This window comes from Hippopotamus amphibius, chromosome 11 (genome assembly GCF_030028045.1).
Source record: "Hippopotamus amphibius kiboko isolate mHipAmp2 chromosome 11, mHipAmp2.hap2, whole genome shotgun sequence".
Classification (NCBI taxonomy): domain Eukaryota; kingdom Metazoa; phylum Chordata; class Mammalia; order Artiodactyla; family Hippopotamidae; genus Hippopotamus; species Hippopotamus amphibius.
In genome coordinates this window covers 22,931,333-22,949,906 of record NC_080196.1, presented here as the reverse complement: position 1 = coordinate 22,949,906, position 18,574 = coordinate 22,931,333, and the positions used below count along the sequence as shown (strand labels likewise).

The 18,574-nt window shown below is 36.8% G+C and overlaps 1 protein-coding gene and 2 pseudogenes across 1 annotated transcript; 1 reads left to right on the top strand and 2 right to left on the bottom strand.

Annotated features, from left to right (window-relative positions):
• Positions 1–523: 523 nt before the first annotated feature.
• On the bottom strand, positions 524–1,464 carry LOC130832062 (olfactory receptor 2G3-like; annotated as a pseudogene).
• A 6,754-nt stretch (positions 1,465–8,218) lies between these two features.
• Positions 8,219–9,149, bottom strand: LOC130830837 (putative olfactory receptor 2W6; annotated as a pseudogene).
• Positions 9,150–17,424: 8,275 nt separating this feature from the next.
• Positions 17,425–18,357, top strand: LOC130831482 (putative olfactory receptor 2W6). Its single transcript, XM_057699677.1, has one exon. It carries the CDS (start codon positions 17,425–17,427, stop codon positions 18,355–18,357), a length of 933 nt encoding a protein of 310 aa, XP_057555660.1.
• The last annotated feature ends 217 nt before the right edge of the window (positions 18,358–18,574 follow it).

The window sequence follows — 18,574 nt, the reverse complement described above, 5'->3', positions numbered from 1 at the left end:
GTTGCTTCCAGGAACTGTTAGAATATTGATTGGAAGGGATACAATGTATTGATAGAAGCAGGCAGGGAAATGGTTGTTAAGCACATCATAACAATGGAAAGAAAAGAAAGAGTAAAAGGGGGAAAAGTAAGGAAGCAACAAAAAGGAAGGAATGGAAGGAAAAGGAAGGGAAAGGGTAAAAAAGGAAAGAACAATGGAAAAAATAGAATGGACAATGGAAAAAAGGAAGGAAGCCTGATGGGAAAACACAGGAAGGGAGGGCAAGAAACAGAAATGATGTAAATAATAGACATTTAAAAGGTGTGGGGAGATATTGCCTTACAAAGGGCCCAAAAGAAGCCTGGGAAAAAGGTTGATGAGGATAGATAGCTCTGAGGACAAGTAACAGACAATAATGCAGACTGTGAAGATTACATGTGTTCCTTATAGGTTAGTAAAGTTCTTTAGTGAAGCATTGTACAAAATGAGCTTCAGTTTCTTTTTGCCATAAAAAAATTGACCACTGTGGGTTCTGCTTCATTTTTTATAAGCCTAGGTCTCTGTCTCTGTGAAATAGTCTTCCCAGTGCTCCTTTCACATCTTTATTCTCAGCGTGTAGATGAGAGGATTGAGGGTTGGGGTCACTACTGTGTAGAAGAGGGAGATGAATTTCCCATAAGTACAGGCATAAGAGCTGTTGGGCTGGATGTAAACAGCTGTGATGGTCCCATAGAAGAGGGACACTACCATCAAGTGGGATCCACATGTCCCCAGGGCTTTGCACCAGGCCTGGAATGACTTGATCCCAATAAGTGCCTTGGCTATATGTCCATAGGACATCAGTATCAGTGCTAAGGGCAAGAGGAGCAAGACCAACGAAGCAATGAACAGTTGAACCTCATTGGTCTGGATGTCCACACATGCAAGCTTAATCATTGAGGGTACCTCACAGAAGAAATGATGGAGCCACCGGTGACCACAGCGAGGCAGCCAGAGGGTGACAGTGCCCTGGATGAGAGTGTTTCCTATTCCACTCAGCCACGCAAACCCTGCCAGAGCCTGACACAGCCGTGGGTTCATCACAGCTGCTTAGTGGAGAGGTTTGCACACTGCAGCATAGCGATCAAAAGCCATTACGGCCAGGAGAACGCACTCAGTGGAGCCCAAAGCCAGGGATACGTAGAGCTGGATAGCACAGCTCAGGGATGTTATGGTCTTGGCTGGTCCTCTTAGGTTCCACAGCAGCTGGGGAACAATACTGGTAGTAAAGCAGATATCAACTAGGGAGAGGTGAGTGAGGAAAAAGTACATGGGTGTTTTGAGGTTAGGGTCTATGGAAGAGATTAAAATAATGATTGTATTTCCCACCAGAGTTGAGAGATACGATACCAACACAACCACGAAGAGTATCTTTTCCAGATTGGGCTGATCAGAGAAGCCCACCAGGATGAAGCCTTCTTCAATACTGCTGCTATTCGTGCCCATCACACTGTTTACAAAAAGGAGGATAACATTGTAAGAATTTAGAGAAAGGCTAATATGTTGGCCTCTGGTCACAACATCAACCCTTTAAAATTACTCTTTGAAAAGCTGACTCTCAGAGATATTACAGTTCCCCATAGAATAAATGTTGGCAGTGTCCTTCAGAAGCTGCAGCAAATGACATTAAGGACCAGACTCTGTACAAAGAGGCACATGAAGGCTAATTGTAGAAGAAAGAATTTTTTTGAGAGATAGCTATAAAAAGGTGAGTTAAAATTTACCGTAGGAAAAAAGAATATCAGAAGAAAAAAATGCATTTGATTAATTTCTAGCTTATGACAAATCACTCAAATAACAATAATGCTGATATTTTAATATATGTAAATAACATATATTAATATGTTATATATTATTAATATGTTATAGTATAACATTCAATTCACATCTCAACTATAATTATGAGGTGGGCATTTTTTCCCCAGGATTTTCATTATATAAATGACAGCCTACTTCTGAAGATTACAGAGGTTATTTTTCCTATAAAATGGTAAACATTTGGCTATTAAAAGAATAATATTAACTATTATTTCTAAATGTTTAATGATTATGAACACATAATTTCAAAAATATATTTCCTGAGATTTCCCTGGAGGTCCAGTGGTTAAAACTCCACGCCCCCCACTACAGGGGATACAGGTTTGATCCCTGGTCTGGGAGCTAACTTTTGCCTCATGGTGTGCCCAAAAGAAAAAAAAAAAGAAGAAGAAGAAGCGTGTGTGTGCACCTAGGCACGCGCGCACACACACACATTTCCTTTAAGGATTAGTTAACTCATTTAGTCCACCAGCTTATTAGTGATGTAAATTCATGCACATATTCAGAGCAAACCTCCTTGCCTTCTTTGGTACCTGGTGTTGAGGAAGGGAGTCAGCTTTCCTATCTTGCACGTTGAAAAAAGAGGTGGTTGAATCTGAATGGAGGGAATGAGCATCAGGGAAAGGAAGAGTCTTTGGTGAGATGAAAGAGGCTGCCTCAATGCACATCAGACCCAACATAAAATTTTTACCTTTAAGAAGATTAAGGAAGCCGAGATTTTTAATGGGCTTTTTAAAAGTCCAGTCATAAATGCCAAAGTTTAAAATATATTCAGTGATACAAAGCATATTCCCAAAGACCGTAACTGTATTTCATGTTTAAGACAAACAGGTCCTTTCACATGTCATCGATGAAAATCACTTAGGTTTCAAAATTCTTCCCTGATAACTATATATCCTAAAATTGTTTTATTACTTGTGAAAATTAATCATGGAAGTAAAATCTATTCTCAATGATAGATATATTAATTTAACTTATGTACAAATGATACTTAGCAGAGCCCAGAGGAAAGGAAATGAAGTCGAGGGAAGGGTCAGGTGGGGGATCTGGACTTTCAACAGCAGCATGAAGTCACTGAGTGATCTCTCAAAGTAGCAAAAGCAAATAATAGTAAAATGAGACTACAAAAGGACCACTAAGGAACAAACTAGTTGATATTATATAGACATGTTTTTCTTATAAACACACTCACAATTATATATATTCTTATCCATGCACAAAGATACAAATACCCACGTACATGCTTAATTCCTTCCATTCTATTATTCATAGTCAATTGCTCTCCATTTACTTACCGTAAAAAGTATTCCTTTTTCTTATCAAAGGGATAAGAAACAGCCAGACCCATGTCACCTGTTCGATTCTCTTTAATGCAGAGTGTAGGTTGCTGCCTTATCCTCTCAGTTGAATGAGAATTTCACCTGTGTTTTAACCCACCCCCACACACATACACATACAACACAATACTTCAACAGAAATGCCATGAAGATCAATTCACAGTCATGAGCTGGTTCCTTATTTACAAGGATAGTTATAAGAGTATGTTTACTTTAGGCCTGTAGAAGGATTCTATTCCACTGTGATGAAAAATTTATCATCATACGTTTACTATATGATCTCTCCTCACCCAGAGGAACATCAATTTAATCAGAATCTCAATTTACCATTAAAAGTTGAGTCACAAGCATGGTATGTATAGATATAAAATCAAGGCATCAATAGAAGTAAATAAGCTAAAAGACAGGAACTTTTCCAGACTTTTTTTAGCATGCTGCTACACTTACGGTAATATGGAAAAGAACTTTACGCCATAGGGTTCAAATTATTATTACCTTGAAGTGACAAGACAGTACCCATGTCCCATGTACCGATTATAGGGACTGTTATTTGAGATGGAGCTCCCTGAAGATTAGCAAGTCAGGAGAGACTGGGACAGGACACAGGACACTAAATCTGGAAAAATTCAGGGACACAATTCTCCCAATGTGGCAATTAACATCAGGCTGAGTAGTATCCGAAGAACTGTCCCATGAGATGATTCTGAAACTGATAGTTTTGCCCCTCTGATTTTTCACTTTCCTTTCCATCTAGGCCAAACCACAAAGATATTTAAGTTTTGCCCTCTTAACACCCTACATTGAGTTGTTTTCTCATTTCTGCCAGATTCATGTTAAATTTCCAAACATATAACCTATATTATACATGTAAGCACATACATATTTACAAATATATTCTGTTGTCTCATGTCTTCATACTTCCTGACCTTTTAATTTTAGCCAATTTGGTGGTATATGTCATGATTTCAATTTGTACTCTCCTGATAACTGATGAAGTTAACCAGATGACCTCACATTTATAATTGCCTGATAATTGACTAAAAATACATAAATCTGAGAAACTGAAAAGCAGTCTTTGGTTACAGAGTCAACTAAATTTTCTGCCTAACTTCTCTTTTCCCTCGGGCAAGTTCTGAAACTGCACTTATCAAGCTAGAGGCACAGAGGAAGATGCACAAGATGGAAAGTAGGGACTCTTCCCTCACCCAATCCCCACTGAAATGTCTAAAATGTAAAAAGGCTCAAACTTGGGAAACACGGAATCTTTAAATGTAAATTAAGTGTTGCCCAATAGTGGATGTTTTAATTACTAATGTGAGAATACTTTATTACTAAAAGAGGACATCTTTACTATTTGTAAATGACCAAAAAGATTATGGGACATTCTAAAGATACAATCCAGGAGAAAGGAAAGACCTGCTACATGGTATGGGCAGGATGAATAAGGAATAAAATTACTGCCTTCTGTTTCAGTCACGCCCCATGAGTAGTCTCACTGTTAATATATCAGTGGGTGAACATGTGCTGAGTTTTGCTAGGTGCCAGGCACTCTGCCAAGCACGTTACATGTGTTATCTCTTTTATTGCTCACCACCTTATGAACCTGGTACTGTTATTCCACTCACTATAGATTTGAAAACTTTATCTTTTAGAAGTTCACTAACTTGCCCTGGGAATTAGAACCTATGTTGGTCTGACTCTGGAGTCCATGACCTTATATAATACAAAATAGTCTCCTAGAGATCACAGGTAGTCTAACCTCCTTAGCATAATCTGTGTAAGTCCCTTTGTGATTTGATCCTTTTTCACTCATCTGTGTGTCTCTTGTCATTTCCTATTACATTCTCTCCCCTCTGCTTGTAATAGAGTACTTGAATTCCTTGAAAGAACCTTTTTTTTCCTTCATATGTTTTATTAATTAGACATGAAAGATGACCTGGCAATGCAGATGAAGAGAATACAATTCGGCAACCAGAAAAGATGAGATATAAGTTGGATTTTGAGAAATAGATATGGTGTAAATTGCATAAGTTTAATAAAAGGAAAAATATTCAGAAACTGCTAGGTGTTTAAATATTAATTGAACATAAGATGAATGATAGCATGTTGTGGAAGATAAAGGATAAATTAGATCCAGATGTTGACAAACCTAGAATTTTGTGCTATTTATACTTTATTTTAAAAGATGAAATGACAGGCCCAAAATGGAGTTACCTGTGCTAAGCCCACAAAGCAAACCAAGACATCATACCTAACCTAATTGCAGTTACAACCTCCTTCAGGAATGTGGTTTTAGCTGGCCCATCTGGAATTTTCTGGTCAGCACTCTGAAATAAAATTTATGTTTTTGGGCAATACAATAAAATTTAAATATAAAACTTCTCTGTCCTTTGGCCTCCTCTCTCCCCACACTATGCATTGTGTATCTGTATTACGTATGCACCAAACCTCTCCCACTGGCAGGAACACCTGCTCAACCATAAAGAGCAACATTCTCCTAGCATCAACAAGACAACTCCTAAAAAGATTACATTCCTTCTTGATCTTGTAAGGGTCACATGACCCACCACGATAGTGCTTAGATCTGAATTATGCAAACTGTCATTTGATGTACAGCCCTCTGTCTCAAAAAACTTACATAAACTGTGTCAACTTCTAATGGGCAGAATGGTTCTCAGAGCTTTCTGAGATGCTCTTCCTGGTTACAATCCTCAAATCTGGCTCAAATAAAATTTTCCAGTTCTTTCTTGGGTTGACTGATTAATTTTTATTTGACAGTACCAACTACATAGTCCTCTTCCATCCCCCATCAGTAGTTTACCTAAACCCGAAACAATCTGCTCTTTCCCTCTTCTGCCTATAAAGGCTTTCCATTTTCTATAGCTTCTCTACTTCGTAGATGGGATGTTGCCCGATTTATGACATTCAATAAAGCCAGTTAAATCTTCAAATTTATTAGGTTGAATTCTGTTTTTTACATTGGTAATCATTTGAAGCCATTTAAATTAGAAAAGTGGAGTTATATATAGAAAATAATTTTATAGAATAATCAAACTTATGAATTAAAAATTAAGGGTCGAAGAAAACAGTTTGGAGATTTTAGAAATTTAGTCACGGATATGAACACATTACTTGTCTAAGAGGCTAGAAGGTGAACAACATGGGCTCCTTGGGTTGGAGTGAAAGTCTGTTGCAAAGCAGAGAGCATATTACACAGCTGCGGGTACTACCAGTCATTGAATTAACTCTAATGTCCACACCAAATATGTCCATAAACTCATTTCAGCTTAGGGCTACATATTTGCAAACTTTGTTAAAAGTAAGATGGAGGACTTGAATCAGGGCAATGGAACGTGAATGTGATGGAGAGGAAGGGTTAAAATAACACTAGGGAATACGATTAAGAAGACTTTTATATTCATATGAGAGTCAGGTAGACCTAACTATGACATAGAACACACATTGAGAGTTTATGCTGAGGTAGAGGAGTTATGAAAAACAATGGCGATCCTTTGATCTATTGAAAGGGTATTAGAATAATCTTAGAAAGTGATTAAAGATATCAGAGAGATCAAATGGTTAAGGTATATCAAGTCATCATGAGTTTTAAAATCACAAAAGTGGTATAGAAATAGCATTAATTATTGGTTCGTTTCTACTAACATATAACAGTCTGTGGGCTAAAGTCAGATTTACTTCTCACAACAGTCATGTAATTCAGGAACGATTACCACTCTCGTTCAGATGAGGGCACTATGACTTGACACAGCACCCTCAAATACTTAAGTACTGCCCTACTTGATTAGCTTGATAGATTTGGTTTTAAACTCAAACGTTTTGACCCAAAGTCCCAATCACATTCTCTGGAGCACAGATTACACAGTCAAGACTGGCTCTTAAGAGGTGAAAATTGGTCCTGATCTAAAGAGAAGTGAAGTAAAGAGAGATTTTGGTTGGTCTTAGTGTTTTCAGCACAGTGAATAAAAAGTGCATTGGACAGGACAATACAACATACAAGACAATTACAAACAAACCAAGCACAGGTTAAGAAGGATGGAGGAAGAGTGAAGAATTTGTAGGTTGGAGAACACCATACTATTTTTGAAATTATTTTAATAATTTTTAAGATTTATTCAGCACTTCCCAGTGCCATGAGTGATTTTTAAGTACCTTGCTTGAATTAATTTGTCTAATTCTCACTGCAAACCTATGCAGTGATTAAATTGAGGAACATAAAGGTTAGTTACAGGTTAAACATAGCTGGTGAGCAGAAAGAGCAAAGTTTCAAATCAAGGCAGTTTGGCTTTGGAGCCCATGTGTTTTACAATCACAAAGACACTGGAAGAAGAAATACATCATTGAATAGATTGAATACAAGGTTTTGCCCTATAGACTCTGAAACAGGTTATATTAAGTTTTAGTATTTCATTAAATTGTCTATTTTAATAATTATTTAACCATTATTTCTATTGTTTTTATATAAAAACAAATATTTTTCTTTCTGAACAGCATCTTAAATAGATTCACAGATCTGGTCCTTTAGTGTTAAAAAAAAGCCCACATTTTCAAGTTTTGTTGTATTTTTTTTTTGAACGAATTGGGATACTGTGTGTAAAATGTTTTAAATAATATTACACCAGGGTTTCTTACGAAGGAGATGTTACAGTAATTTCCTCATGCTAATTTATGCTTTTCAACTTTCTGGTTTCATATTAAACACTATTTAATTCCCTAATGAGATAGGTAAGCACATATGTATTGGGTAGATCACAAACTCTCTCAGTTTTAGGATACGCTTCAGCCCTTCAAAGACATTTAATAATTGAAAGCGTGAATATATTTTTAAAACACACACATATACACACATGACATTCCATGAGCTACACAAGTTGAATCTAAATGTGCTTCTTTTTTCTAAAGTATGCTAGCCGTATCGCAGGTAAATACAGACAGAAAGGTAAGCAACAACTTGGGAGTAGCTATTTAATGTTATGCCTCTTCAATAACTTTCCACAACAGAAAGTCACTGTTTCCCTGACTTTTCCTTAGGAATTTTGTTGTCTTCTCAGCAGTCTTCTCAGGGCTCCTTTCACATCCTTGTTCCTCAGAGTATACATGAGGGGATTGAGGGTGGGAGTTACCACAGTATAAAAGAGTGTAAGGAACTTGCCCTGGCCCTGGCCATAGGATCTCTTTGGTTGAATGTATATGGCTGAGCTGGTCCCAAAGTAGAGGGACACCACTAGTAGATGGGAACCACAGGTCCCTAGAGCCTTGCGCCAAGCTTGGACTGACAATTTTTGTCACTGCTTGCGCAATGAATCCATAGGAGACCAATATCAGTGCCATAGGAAGAAGGAGAATGAATGTGGCCACAAAGAGCTGGACTTCATTTGCATGGATGTCAATGCAGGCCAGCTTGATCATGGCAGGCACTTCACATAAGAAGTGGTGCACATGGTAATGTCCACATTGAGGAAGCCGAAGGGTGATGGTTCCTTGGATGAGAGTGTTCCCTACTCCACTTAGCCATGTTATTCCTGCTAAGGACCTGCAAACTGATGGGTGCATGACACTAGAGTAATTGAGAGGTCTGCAGACCGCTACATAGCGGTCAAATGCCATGATGGTAAGGAGAACACACTCAGTGGAACCCGGTGAGAGGGACATGTAGAGTCATATGGCACAGCCCATTGGTGAGATGGTCTTGGCTGGTCCCTTCAGGTTCCACAATATCTGGGGGACAATGCTGGTAGTGAAGCACAGGTCAAGGAAGGAGAGATTTGTGAGGAAGAAATACATAGGTGTGTGAAGTTTGGAGTCCATGCAGGAGACCAGGATGATGGCTGTGTTGCCCAGGAGGGACAAAAGATAGGTTATCAAAACTACCACAAAAAGGATGACCTCCAATTGAGGCTGGTCTGAGAATCCAAGAAAAATAAAATCTCCCCCAGATATTTCATTGTTTTGTTCCATTAGTCTGTTATTGTGAAAGAGAAAAATGAATACGAAATTCAATTGAGGGAAATATTATTACCATTTACTTATAATATTTGAAATAAACTCAGATTTTTTTTTAATTACTGGGTTTTCACAGAGGAGGAGAAAGGGTAATTATTAAAAAGGCATTATTTTGTGTCATCATTTCTTGACCCAATAAATATTCGACCCATCCTCTTTTTTTTTATGTGACCCTCCTCTTTTCCTGATTTGCTGAAAACTATTATTGAAGATAATTTTCCTAGTAAGAAGAGAAAAGCTCTCAGTTTGAGCGGCTGTATAATTCTGTTAGCAGAAGTGGGAGGAAAAGAGGAAAGGAATTTTAATGCAGACCTGTGTGAAATGAATCATGAGTAATCATTGTTTGTTTCTACAGAAATTACAATGCAAAAATAATGGGTAACAGTGAGGTAGTGGGTCAGAAAAATAAATGGAATATATTTTGTGTCTTTTGTTACTCATAGACAAAGAAGATTATGATAATGTTTCTTATAACTAAATATTTGATCAGAGTGTGGTATAGGGTCAGACCTAGGTGAATTTCAACATAGAGGGAAGCTAAATAATTTTAGAAGTTATTTAACAACTGACCACAAGTTTCTATATCTCAAAAGTTGATGAAAAAAAGGTATTTGTGACACAGGCACCTAAAAACACAGGTACACAAACTCAGATGTGCACACATTTGTTCGGTTTTTGTTAGTTTTTATCTAAATGTTTTTATCTAAATGTTACTTTTTATCTAAATGCTTTTATCAAAATGTACAAAAAATTAGGTGAAAACTCACTTACATACACCCATTTAATTAAAGACAAGGAATTGACATTTGGTAAAGTCATGAAAAGGTAAAATATGTGTTTGTCACCCATTTTACATTCTGCAGAACAAAACCAGTCCAGAGCACAACATATTTTACCATACCGCTTCACTTACTCTTTTTCTACAATATCATCATCTGTGTCCCCAAATTTTATCCTCTAAAGTTAGTATCTTATTGAATCATTTACTTTTAGGAATAATGAAAGCTAAATTTGTCAGTTTATTCAGGTATGTTTATATTTCAAAAAGTAACATTGTATCTTGTGGGACGAATACACTTTTAATATTTTGTTTTTTTTAATGTTATTGAAGAATACTCAACAAACATAATTGTCTATATTTAAAGTGTACAACATGATAACCTGATATACATATATATTGCAGAATGATTACAAAGATAAAGAAAACTAATATGTTCATCACTTCACATAGTTGACATCGTTAACTCTTTTCTCTGTGTGAGGTGAGAGTGCTTAAGCTATACAAGGGTGAGTCAAAAATTATCCACACTCTGGCTGTAGAATTTATAGAAGTTTTAATATAAAACTGGAGTGTGGATAAATTTTGACTCACCCATGTACTTTCAGCAACTTTCAAGCATACAATACCATGTTATTAACTAAAGTCGCCATGCTCTACATTAGCTCCTCAGAACTTGTTCTTATAACTGAAAATTTGTATCCTTTGACCTACATCTCTCCATTCACCCCACCCTGTAGCCTCTGAAACCCACCATTCTATTCTCTATTCTGTTTCTCTCTCTCTCTGTTTATTTAAATTCACCACATAAGTGATATCATCTAGTATTTTCATACATGTTGTAGCAAATGGCAGGATTTCCTTCTTTCTTATGGATGAACATGATAGGTAGATAGATAGATAGATAGACAGATAGACAGATAGATGATAGATAATCTCATTTTCTTTATTCATTCTTCCATTAAAGGGCATTAGCTTATTTCCATATTTTAACTATTGTCAAACAAAAGACATCTAGAGGAAAATCTTTTTTCCTTTTGGCAAAAATTTCAAGAACTTTCTTTCTACCTTGTCTCTTCCTGATTATTCTTGTGGTATGGACAATGACTATATGTGACATAGGTGCATAGAGGAAGGACTCCTGAAAGGTAATGTAGAGGAGAGACAAAGTGAGTCAAAAGTCGCTGAGTCAGTCAATGCTGACAAATGTACCTGCAGGCCACTCAACTGTGAGAAAGATGTGGCGATATAAGAAATTCAGACAGGTGTCTTACATCATTTAGGTGACCCCCCTTCTGCCTTTTATTTTTGTCGGCATGCAGAAAAGAAGATTGGTGACATGACTTAGGCATTTTAGAATTGCTCCACTAAAGTAAATATCACTGCCCAATACCATCAAGCTCAGTGAAAGTAAATATTTCTTGAGTAGTAGTCGTTCGAGAAAACCAACTTAGAAAAAATGAGAAGTACATAGGATATAGATGCTCAAGACCTTGGGGACATATATCTCCAAGTTTCTAATTAACATGGAGTTGTAGAGTGTCCAGAACAGGGGTTTCTCAAGGGAGAAGCATGAAGGAAGGCATTTCTCAACTGGACATTTGCTTTATATCCAGCCAGACAATATCACAGACAAATTTTGTCACCTCTACCCCAGCCCCTCAAGAGTGTGTGTTCTTATATCTTTCCCATGGGCAAAGAAAAGAAAAAAAGCAATGTCTTTGCTATTAGACCTTAGCTACATAATTAGATAAGTGAGACTTGTTTCCCTTTTGTAACCAGTTGTGTTCATTAACAAGAATAAATATTTTTAATGTCAATAAATATTAACCATAACACCAGTGCCTGAGTAATTATTTATTATAAGAAGTAACCAAATTATTTGAATAAGTTCATCGATATTTTCTCCCATTATCCAAGTAAGAGTCAAACTTTGCAGTAAAATCTTTACATATTTAACCCTTTTATATATATTTTCATTAAATTTTTTAGCCAGAGATCCAATGTTAGATCACCATTTGACCCATTAAATAACGTATCAGTTCCTCACTGATTTGACATATTAAATCTTTTGTGGTGATTGTTATTGTTGTTGAACATGGATGATTAAGCAAGATTTCAATATTCAATTGAAAGAGTATTGAAGTGAATTGTCCAGAAACACTTTCAGAGAGTTGGACTACTGTATATTAGAATGATAAGCTGTTTTTCAGGTAGTCAGAACTTAGTGCTAGAAAAAGCATCTGTAGATTTGTTGCCATTGGCCTTTCAATTCCGTACTGATAAATTCTTCTCAGCACAGAAAAGAATCTTAACTGCAGCCGATAATTTTCCAAAGGCATTTGTGGCATTAAGCGAGATTAGTTTCTATGTAACATATGTCACAGAGTAATGTGTAACATCATACAAATCAGTAATTGAGTTCTTGATCCTGATTCAAAAGGAGGGTCAATATTTTCAATATTCAGAGTAAGAGTTTCTCAAGTCTCATTTCAAGGAAGAAAGAAATATTGATTAGTCCCAGTACCGTCCAATTATTTTAATGGTATCTAAATCCAATTTAGAAATTTATTGCTTTGGATTAAGGCTTTGTCTTCTGTGGAAATTTGTGAAAGAAATTCATAGAAAATAGATTTTATCATGAGAATATGATTAGAATTGGACCAAATATTTCCTAAGAAATATACTCTTTGGAAATAAAGAGTGTACATATTCCCGAGTGAGGGGCCAGCTACAAATTATTTTGAATCCTTTGCAATAGGGAAACTTCAATGCATAAATGGGTTACACAAGTGATGGGGTAGCTGAAAAACCAAACAGTGGAATGAGATTGAGAAACAGCTGGCAGCCACTGCTACTGCTGGGCTTGAAGAAGCAAAGGTAGCAAAAGGACCAGCAACACCAGGTGGAAGCAGGAACAGTAGTATGTCTGCCAATGGAACTAGAACCAAAAGAGGAGATGGCCACACCTGGTAGGAAAGCCTCCCACAGCATAGTGGAAGGAAGAAACACGCTGGCTTCTCTTTTCTCATCATTCTAGTCTCACACCAGTGTCTCCCATGTGACAACCAGTTGATTTGGAAGCCTGGACAAAGCAGCCTTCAGGCACCAGCCTCCTGTAATACAGAATAGAGTTGTAAAGGGACGATGAAAGAATCTGAGGGCAAACAAACCCAGAACCAGCACACTCAGCAAATATTTTTATCCCCTTTTGGCACTACAGTTGAAAGAAAAGGTTACAGAAGGAAGATTATGACAGAGACTATACATCAGTTGTTTCTAATGTACCTCATCAGAAATACTTTTTACAGGAAACCCCAATACATAAACACTGTAATCTTCAAATCATATGCATGTATTTATATCCTATATTCTATCCATATGTTTATATTCTTTGTAAAATATAAACTGCACCTGAATGGATTATTTCACACAAAAATATGGGATATATACTATCTACTTTAGAGACGGCTATAGAAAAATACTGGCAATTCTTTAAGAAGTGATAACCCTGTTGTGTGTAGAGCATGATTCCCTTTTGATATGAAGGCTTTCTTTTTAACCATTCCTTAAAACATTTTGTGAATTTGCAATACTCTATCTCCAATTATACTAGATATAAGAATCAACTTCCCATAATTTCCTATTTCCCAGAAGTCTATGGCTCAGTTCTTAGATCTTCAGTAATTGTGTATTAACTTCAAGCTTGTATGTAGAGATGTATGCATGTCTGGGCACATATGTACAAAACAGGTTCTCTAACAGAAGTTTTAATGAATTAAATGTTTAATGAGGAATGAATTAGGAATTTGGGATTAACAGAAAAGTACTACTATATATAAAATAGATAAACAAAGGCCTACTGCATAGCACAGGGGCCTATATTTAATAATGTGTAATAATCTGTACTGGAAAAGAATCTGAAAAAGGATATGTTGATAAATATATATATTATATATATAATATATAAATATATAGAAAGGAATATATATACATATATACATAAAACTGAATCACTTTGCTGTACACCTAAAACTTACACAACATTGTAACCCAACTATATTTCTTTTTCTTTTTTTTAAGAACTTTTATTAAGATACAGTTAACAGACAATAAATTGCATATATATAGAGCGTACAATTTGGTATCACAATCTCCCAATTCATTCCCCCCCAACCCTCCCCACTTTCCTCACTTGGTGTCCATATGTTTGTTCTCTACATCTGGGTCTCTATTTCTGCCTTGCAAACCAGTTGATTTGTACCATTTTTCTATAGTTCGCATATATGTGTTAATATACATTTGTTTTTCTTTTTCTGACTCACTTCACTATGTATAACAGTCTCTAGGTCCATCCATGTCTCTACAAATGTCCCAGTTTCATTGCTTTTTACAGCTGAGTAATATTCCATTGTATATATGTACCACATCTTTTTTATCCATTCCTCTGTTGATGGGCATTTAGGTTACTTCCATGTCCTGGCTATTGTAAATAGTGCTGCAATGAACATGGGAGTGCATATGTCTTTTTGAATGATGGTGTTCTCTGGGTATATGCCCAGGAGTGGGATTGCTGGGTCATATGGTAACTCTATTTTTAGTTTTTTAAGGAACCTCCATACTGTTCTCCATGGTGGCTGTATCAATTTACATTCCCACCAACAGAGCAAGAGCGTGCCCTTTTCTCCACACCCTCTGCAGCATTTACTGTTTGTCAATTTTCTGATGATGCCCATTCTAACCAGTGTGAGGTGATACCTCATTGTCGTTTTGATTTGCATTCCTCTAATAATTAGTGATGTGGAGCAGCTTTTCATGTGCCTCTTGGCCATCCGTATGTCTTCTTTGGAGAAATGCCTATTTAGGTCTTCTGTCCATTTTTTGATTGGGTTGTTTGTTTTTTTGATATTGAGCTGGATGAACTGTTTATATATTTTGGAGATTAATCCTTTGTCTGTTGTTTTGTTTGCAAATATTTTCTCCTATGCTGAGGGTTGTCTTTTCTTCTTGCTTATAGTTTCCTTTGCTGTGCAGAAGCTTTGAAGTTTCATTAGATCCCACCTATTTATTTTTGTTTTTATTTCCATTACTCTAGGGGGTGGATAAAAAAAGATCTCACTGTGATTTATGTCAAAGAGTGTTCTTCCTATGTTTTCCTCTATATTTCAGTAAAAAAATCTTAAGGTTATTATCTAAATAATATTGACAGTTTTAATTGCAATGTGACATAAAGTAGGTGAAAGACCTTAACTGATTCTTCAAAGTTTGTTATGAGTGGAACTGAAGGATGTTCTCAGAGCCTAGAAATTTACCGGTCCTTTCTCTCTGTTATCTCATACATTATGACAACGTGGAAGTATCTGTTTTGGACACTTTTACAGCAAAATGCAAGTATACATACATGTGTGTTTAGAATGTGGTATGCAATTGATTGTCTTCCAGTGGCAACAAAAGCACAAGCCTCTGTGGCTTCCCTCTCTAGAGACCTGTCACCCTCTCTAATACAGTGATGAGAAGTTGCCTGGGAAGAAAAACTCCAGAGGTGTGCGCTTAGTAAATAAGCTAACCACCATCCACCTGAAGAGAGCTTGAGCCAAGAGATTACAGGAGAGATAAGCTTACAAACTGCCCACATGTGGTTCTTTTACTGCCTGTGATGGTGACTGAACTTTTCATCAAAATCTCCAAGAGACTCTACAGCTGGATATTCAATCTTTCCAGAAGGTAGGGCTTTCTTTCTGTTGTTTTAGGAAGAAAAAGAGTAATTAATTTTAAAAGTTTAGGAAATCCAGAGCTACTTGCCTTTAGCAGTGAACAAAAGCAGTTTTTTAATGTATAACCCAGTATTGACTAATCATGAAAAATTGACTCTCTTGTCCTCTTTGCAGACATAAATCCCCTTATCCTCATCTTGATTAACCACAGGACTGTAAAAGAGAGAACAGTTTCAGTGTGGTATCTGCTTGGAAAATATTGGTTATTCTTGCAACATAAATGCACAAGGAAAAAATTGTGACAACGTAGAATTACATCAAGCAAATGAGGCCACTCATGTGCTGTCTTTTTTTCCAGGAGTCGCTGAATATTTCAACAGCACATTTCTTTCACTCTTTACCGAATACTAGCAGAAATTTAACCAGGTAAGGTCAATGTCAATGCTGGGGCATCATAACACTCAGGGTTTTAATTTTATCACTAAAATGTATGACCAGATAGACAAATGCTAACCAATGTGACCACCAGGATCAGGTTCTTTCTTTTGCTATAATTCTGGAAAAAGGATTATCGTCTACTCAAAACACATAATAATTTCATCTTGGCAAAAATTCAAAATGCAGCTGATTATTACTATGGATGCCACAGAAAATAAGCCACTTATTCTCTCTAAATTGGACTTTGTAATTATTGCCTGAGAGCTGGTGTAATGGCCGAGGTTTCTCAGAAGTAAATTTCTGTTTTCTAGTTGAGATATTTAAGGGAAAATCAGAAATTTTCAATGGAGGGTTTGTTGTTGTTGTTTATTAGTTTTTTCCTAAGGAATTTGTTTAGATTTGATCTCACAGGTAAATGACTGCTGTCATTTTGGAGACCTCAGAATTGACCTTTCAGAAGTGCAAATTTTCAGAACTACATTTCTTAATCTTTGCAAGTTAATAGTTTAAAAGACATGGGTAAGTTCTACACAATTTACTTTTTGCAAGGTCAATGGATTGTATTCGGTGGCTGAATTCATATACTCTTGTAATAAAACCACATTAAAGCATACGCACTGAGGTGGCACCAGGGGAAAGAGTTTGCTTTTTGGGGACTGTGAATTAGATTTTTCTACAGAGTAATATTTATAAAGGTGGCAGACTAATGACTCAAATAGGAGATCACAGAAGTTTCCCTTAATGCTATTATCAGGTCAGAAATTATTTGCTTCACAGGAAAATAATGAATGCTAGTGATAATCATATCTAACACTTCCTGTTTGAAAATTTTAACTGTTCTTATTTTGTCTCTGTGTCTCCAGTTCTATAAACCTTCTGTCAGACTCTTGCTCATTCAATGTATCTATCAATTTATTTGATGGATCTATCATCTATCATGTATCTATGTATGTAAGGATCATCTTACTTTCAACTTCGTTGCTTTTTCACAATATGCACATTGATGGCTTGTGTATTTTATCTTCAGAGTTTGAGATATATCTAAAATCTGTTTTTGTTATGATCTAATGTCTATTCTATGCTTATATATTTCTTTGCGATGCATTTGCTGTTTTCCTGATGCTATGTATTTGTCTCTCTTTCTGTATAATAAATCAAGTGATTATATTTTTTATTTTGCATAGTTTTGTTGATTCTCTCTATATAGAAAATCAGTGCCCAAGTGCTAATTTTATTCATTTGTTATTTTCCACAGGAAGAAAAGAGGAATGGCCAAGAAAGGTGACTCACAATGAAAGCAATGAAAGGGACAAATTTTAGCACTCCAGCAGGGTTCATCTTACTGGGCTTTTCTGACCAGCCCCACCTGGAGATGGTTCTCCTTCTGGTCATCTCTATCTTATACATTCTGACACTGATGGGGAACACAGCAATCATACTGGTCTCATACTTTAACCCCAAACTCCACACACCCATGTATTTCTTCCTCTCGAATCTCTCCTTCCTGGACCTCTGTTTCACTACCAGTATTGTCCCACAGATGCTTTGGAATCTCAAGGGGCCTGAAAAGACCATTAGCTACACTGGTTGTGTGATTCAGCTATACATCGTTTTGGCGCTGGGCTCCACGGAGTGTGTCCTCCTGACTGTTATGGCCTATGACCGCTTCAATGCTATCTGTCGACCCCTCCACTATGGCGTTATCATGCACCCAAAGTTTCTGCAGCAACTTGCAGCTCTGGCCTGGATCAGTGGTTTTGTGGAGTCCACAATTCAGACCATCCTCGTTTTCCAGTTGCCTCTCTGCAGCCACCACAGGGTGGATGATTTCATGTGTGAGGAGCCTGCCCTCATTAAAATTGCCTGTGCAAACACAACCTTCCTGGAAAATGAGCTCTCCATTGCTTGTGTCCTGTATGTTGTTTTACCTCTGGGGCTTATTCTGGTCTCCTATGGCTACATTGTTAGGAGTGTGCTGAGGATAAAATCCGCGGAAGGCAGGAGAAAAGCCTTTGGGACTTGTGGGTCCCACCTAATTGTTGTGGTTTTGTTCTTCGGGACTGTAATTTCTGTCTACATCCAACCCAAGAACAAGTACACACAGAATCGCAGTAAATTCCTCACCCTCTTCTATACTATAGTCACACCCTCCCTTAACCCTTTGATCTACACCTTGAGAAACAAAGAGTTTAAGTGGGCTCTAGGAAGGTTGCTGGGAAGACATCCAAGTTAGGGAGAAATGTGAAATAAATTCATACAACCCCTGAGATGTTGGGGACCTTTAACATCATCTAATTATGGTTTCTTCTTTCATTTATAAAGATCACAGCTAAATCTCGTAAATAAAATAACTGTGAAATTTTCTTTCGATGACATCTTGAAATTACCTACTCTAAATCCTTCTTACCCTCCTTTCCAGAATTATTTTCTTTCCTTTTTTCAGCTAGTTT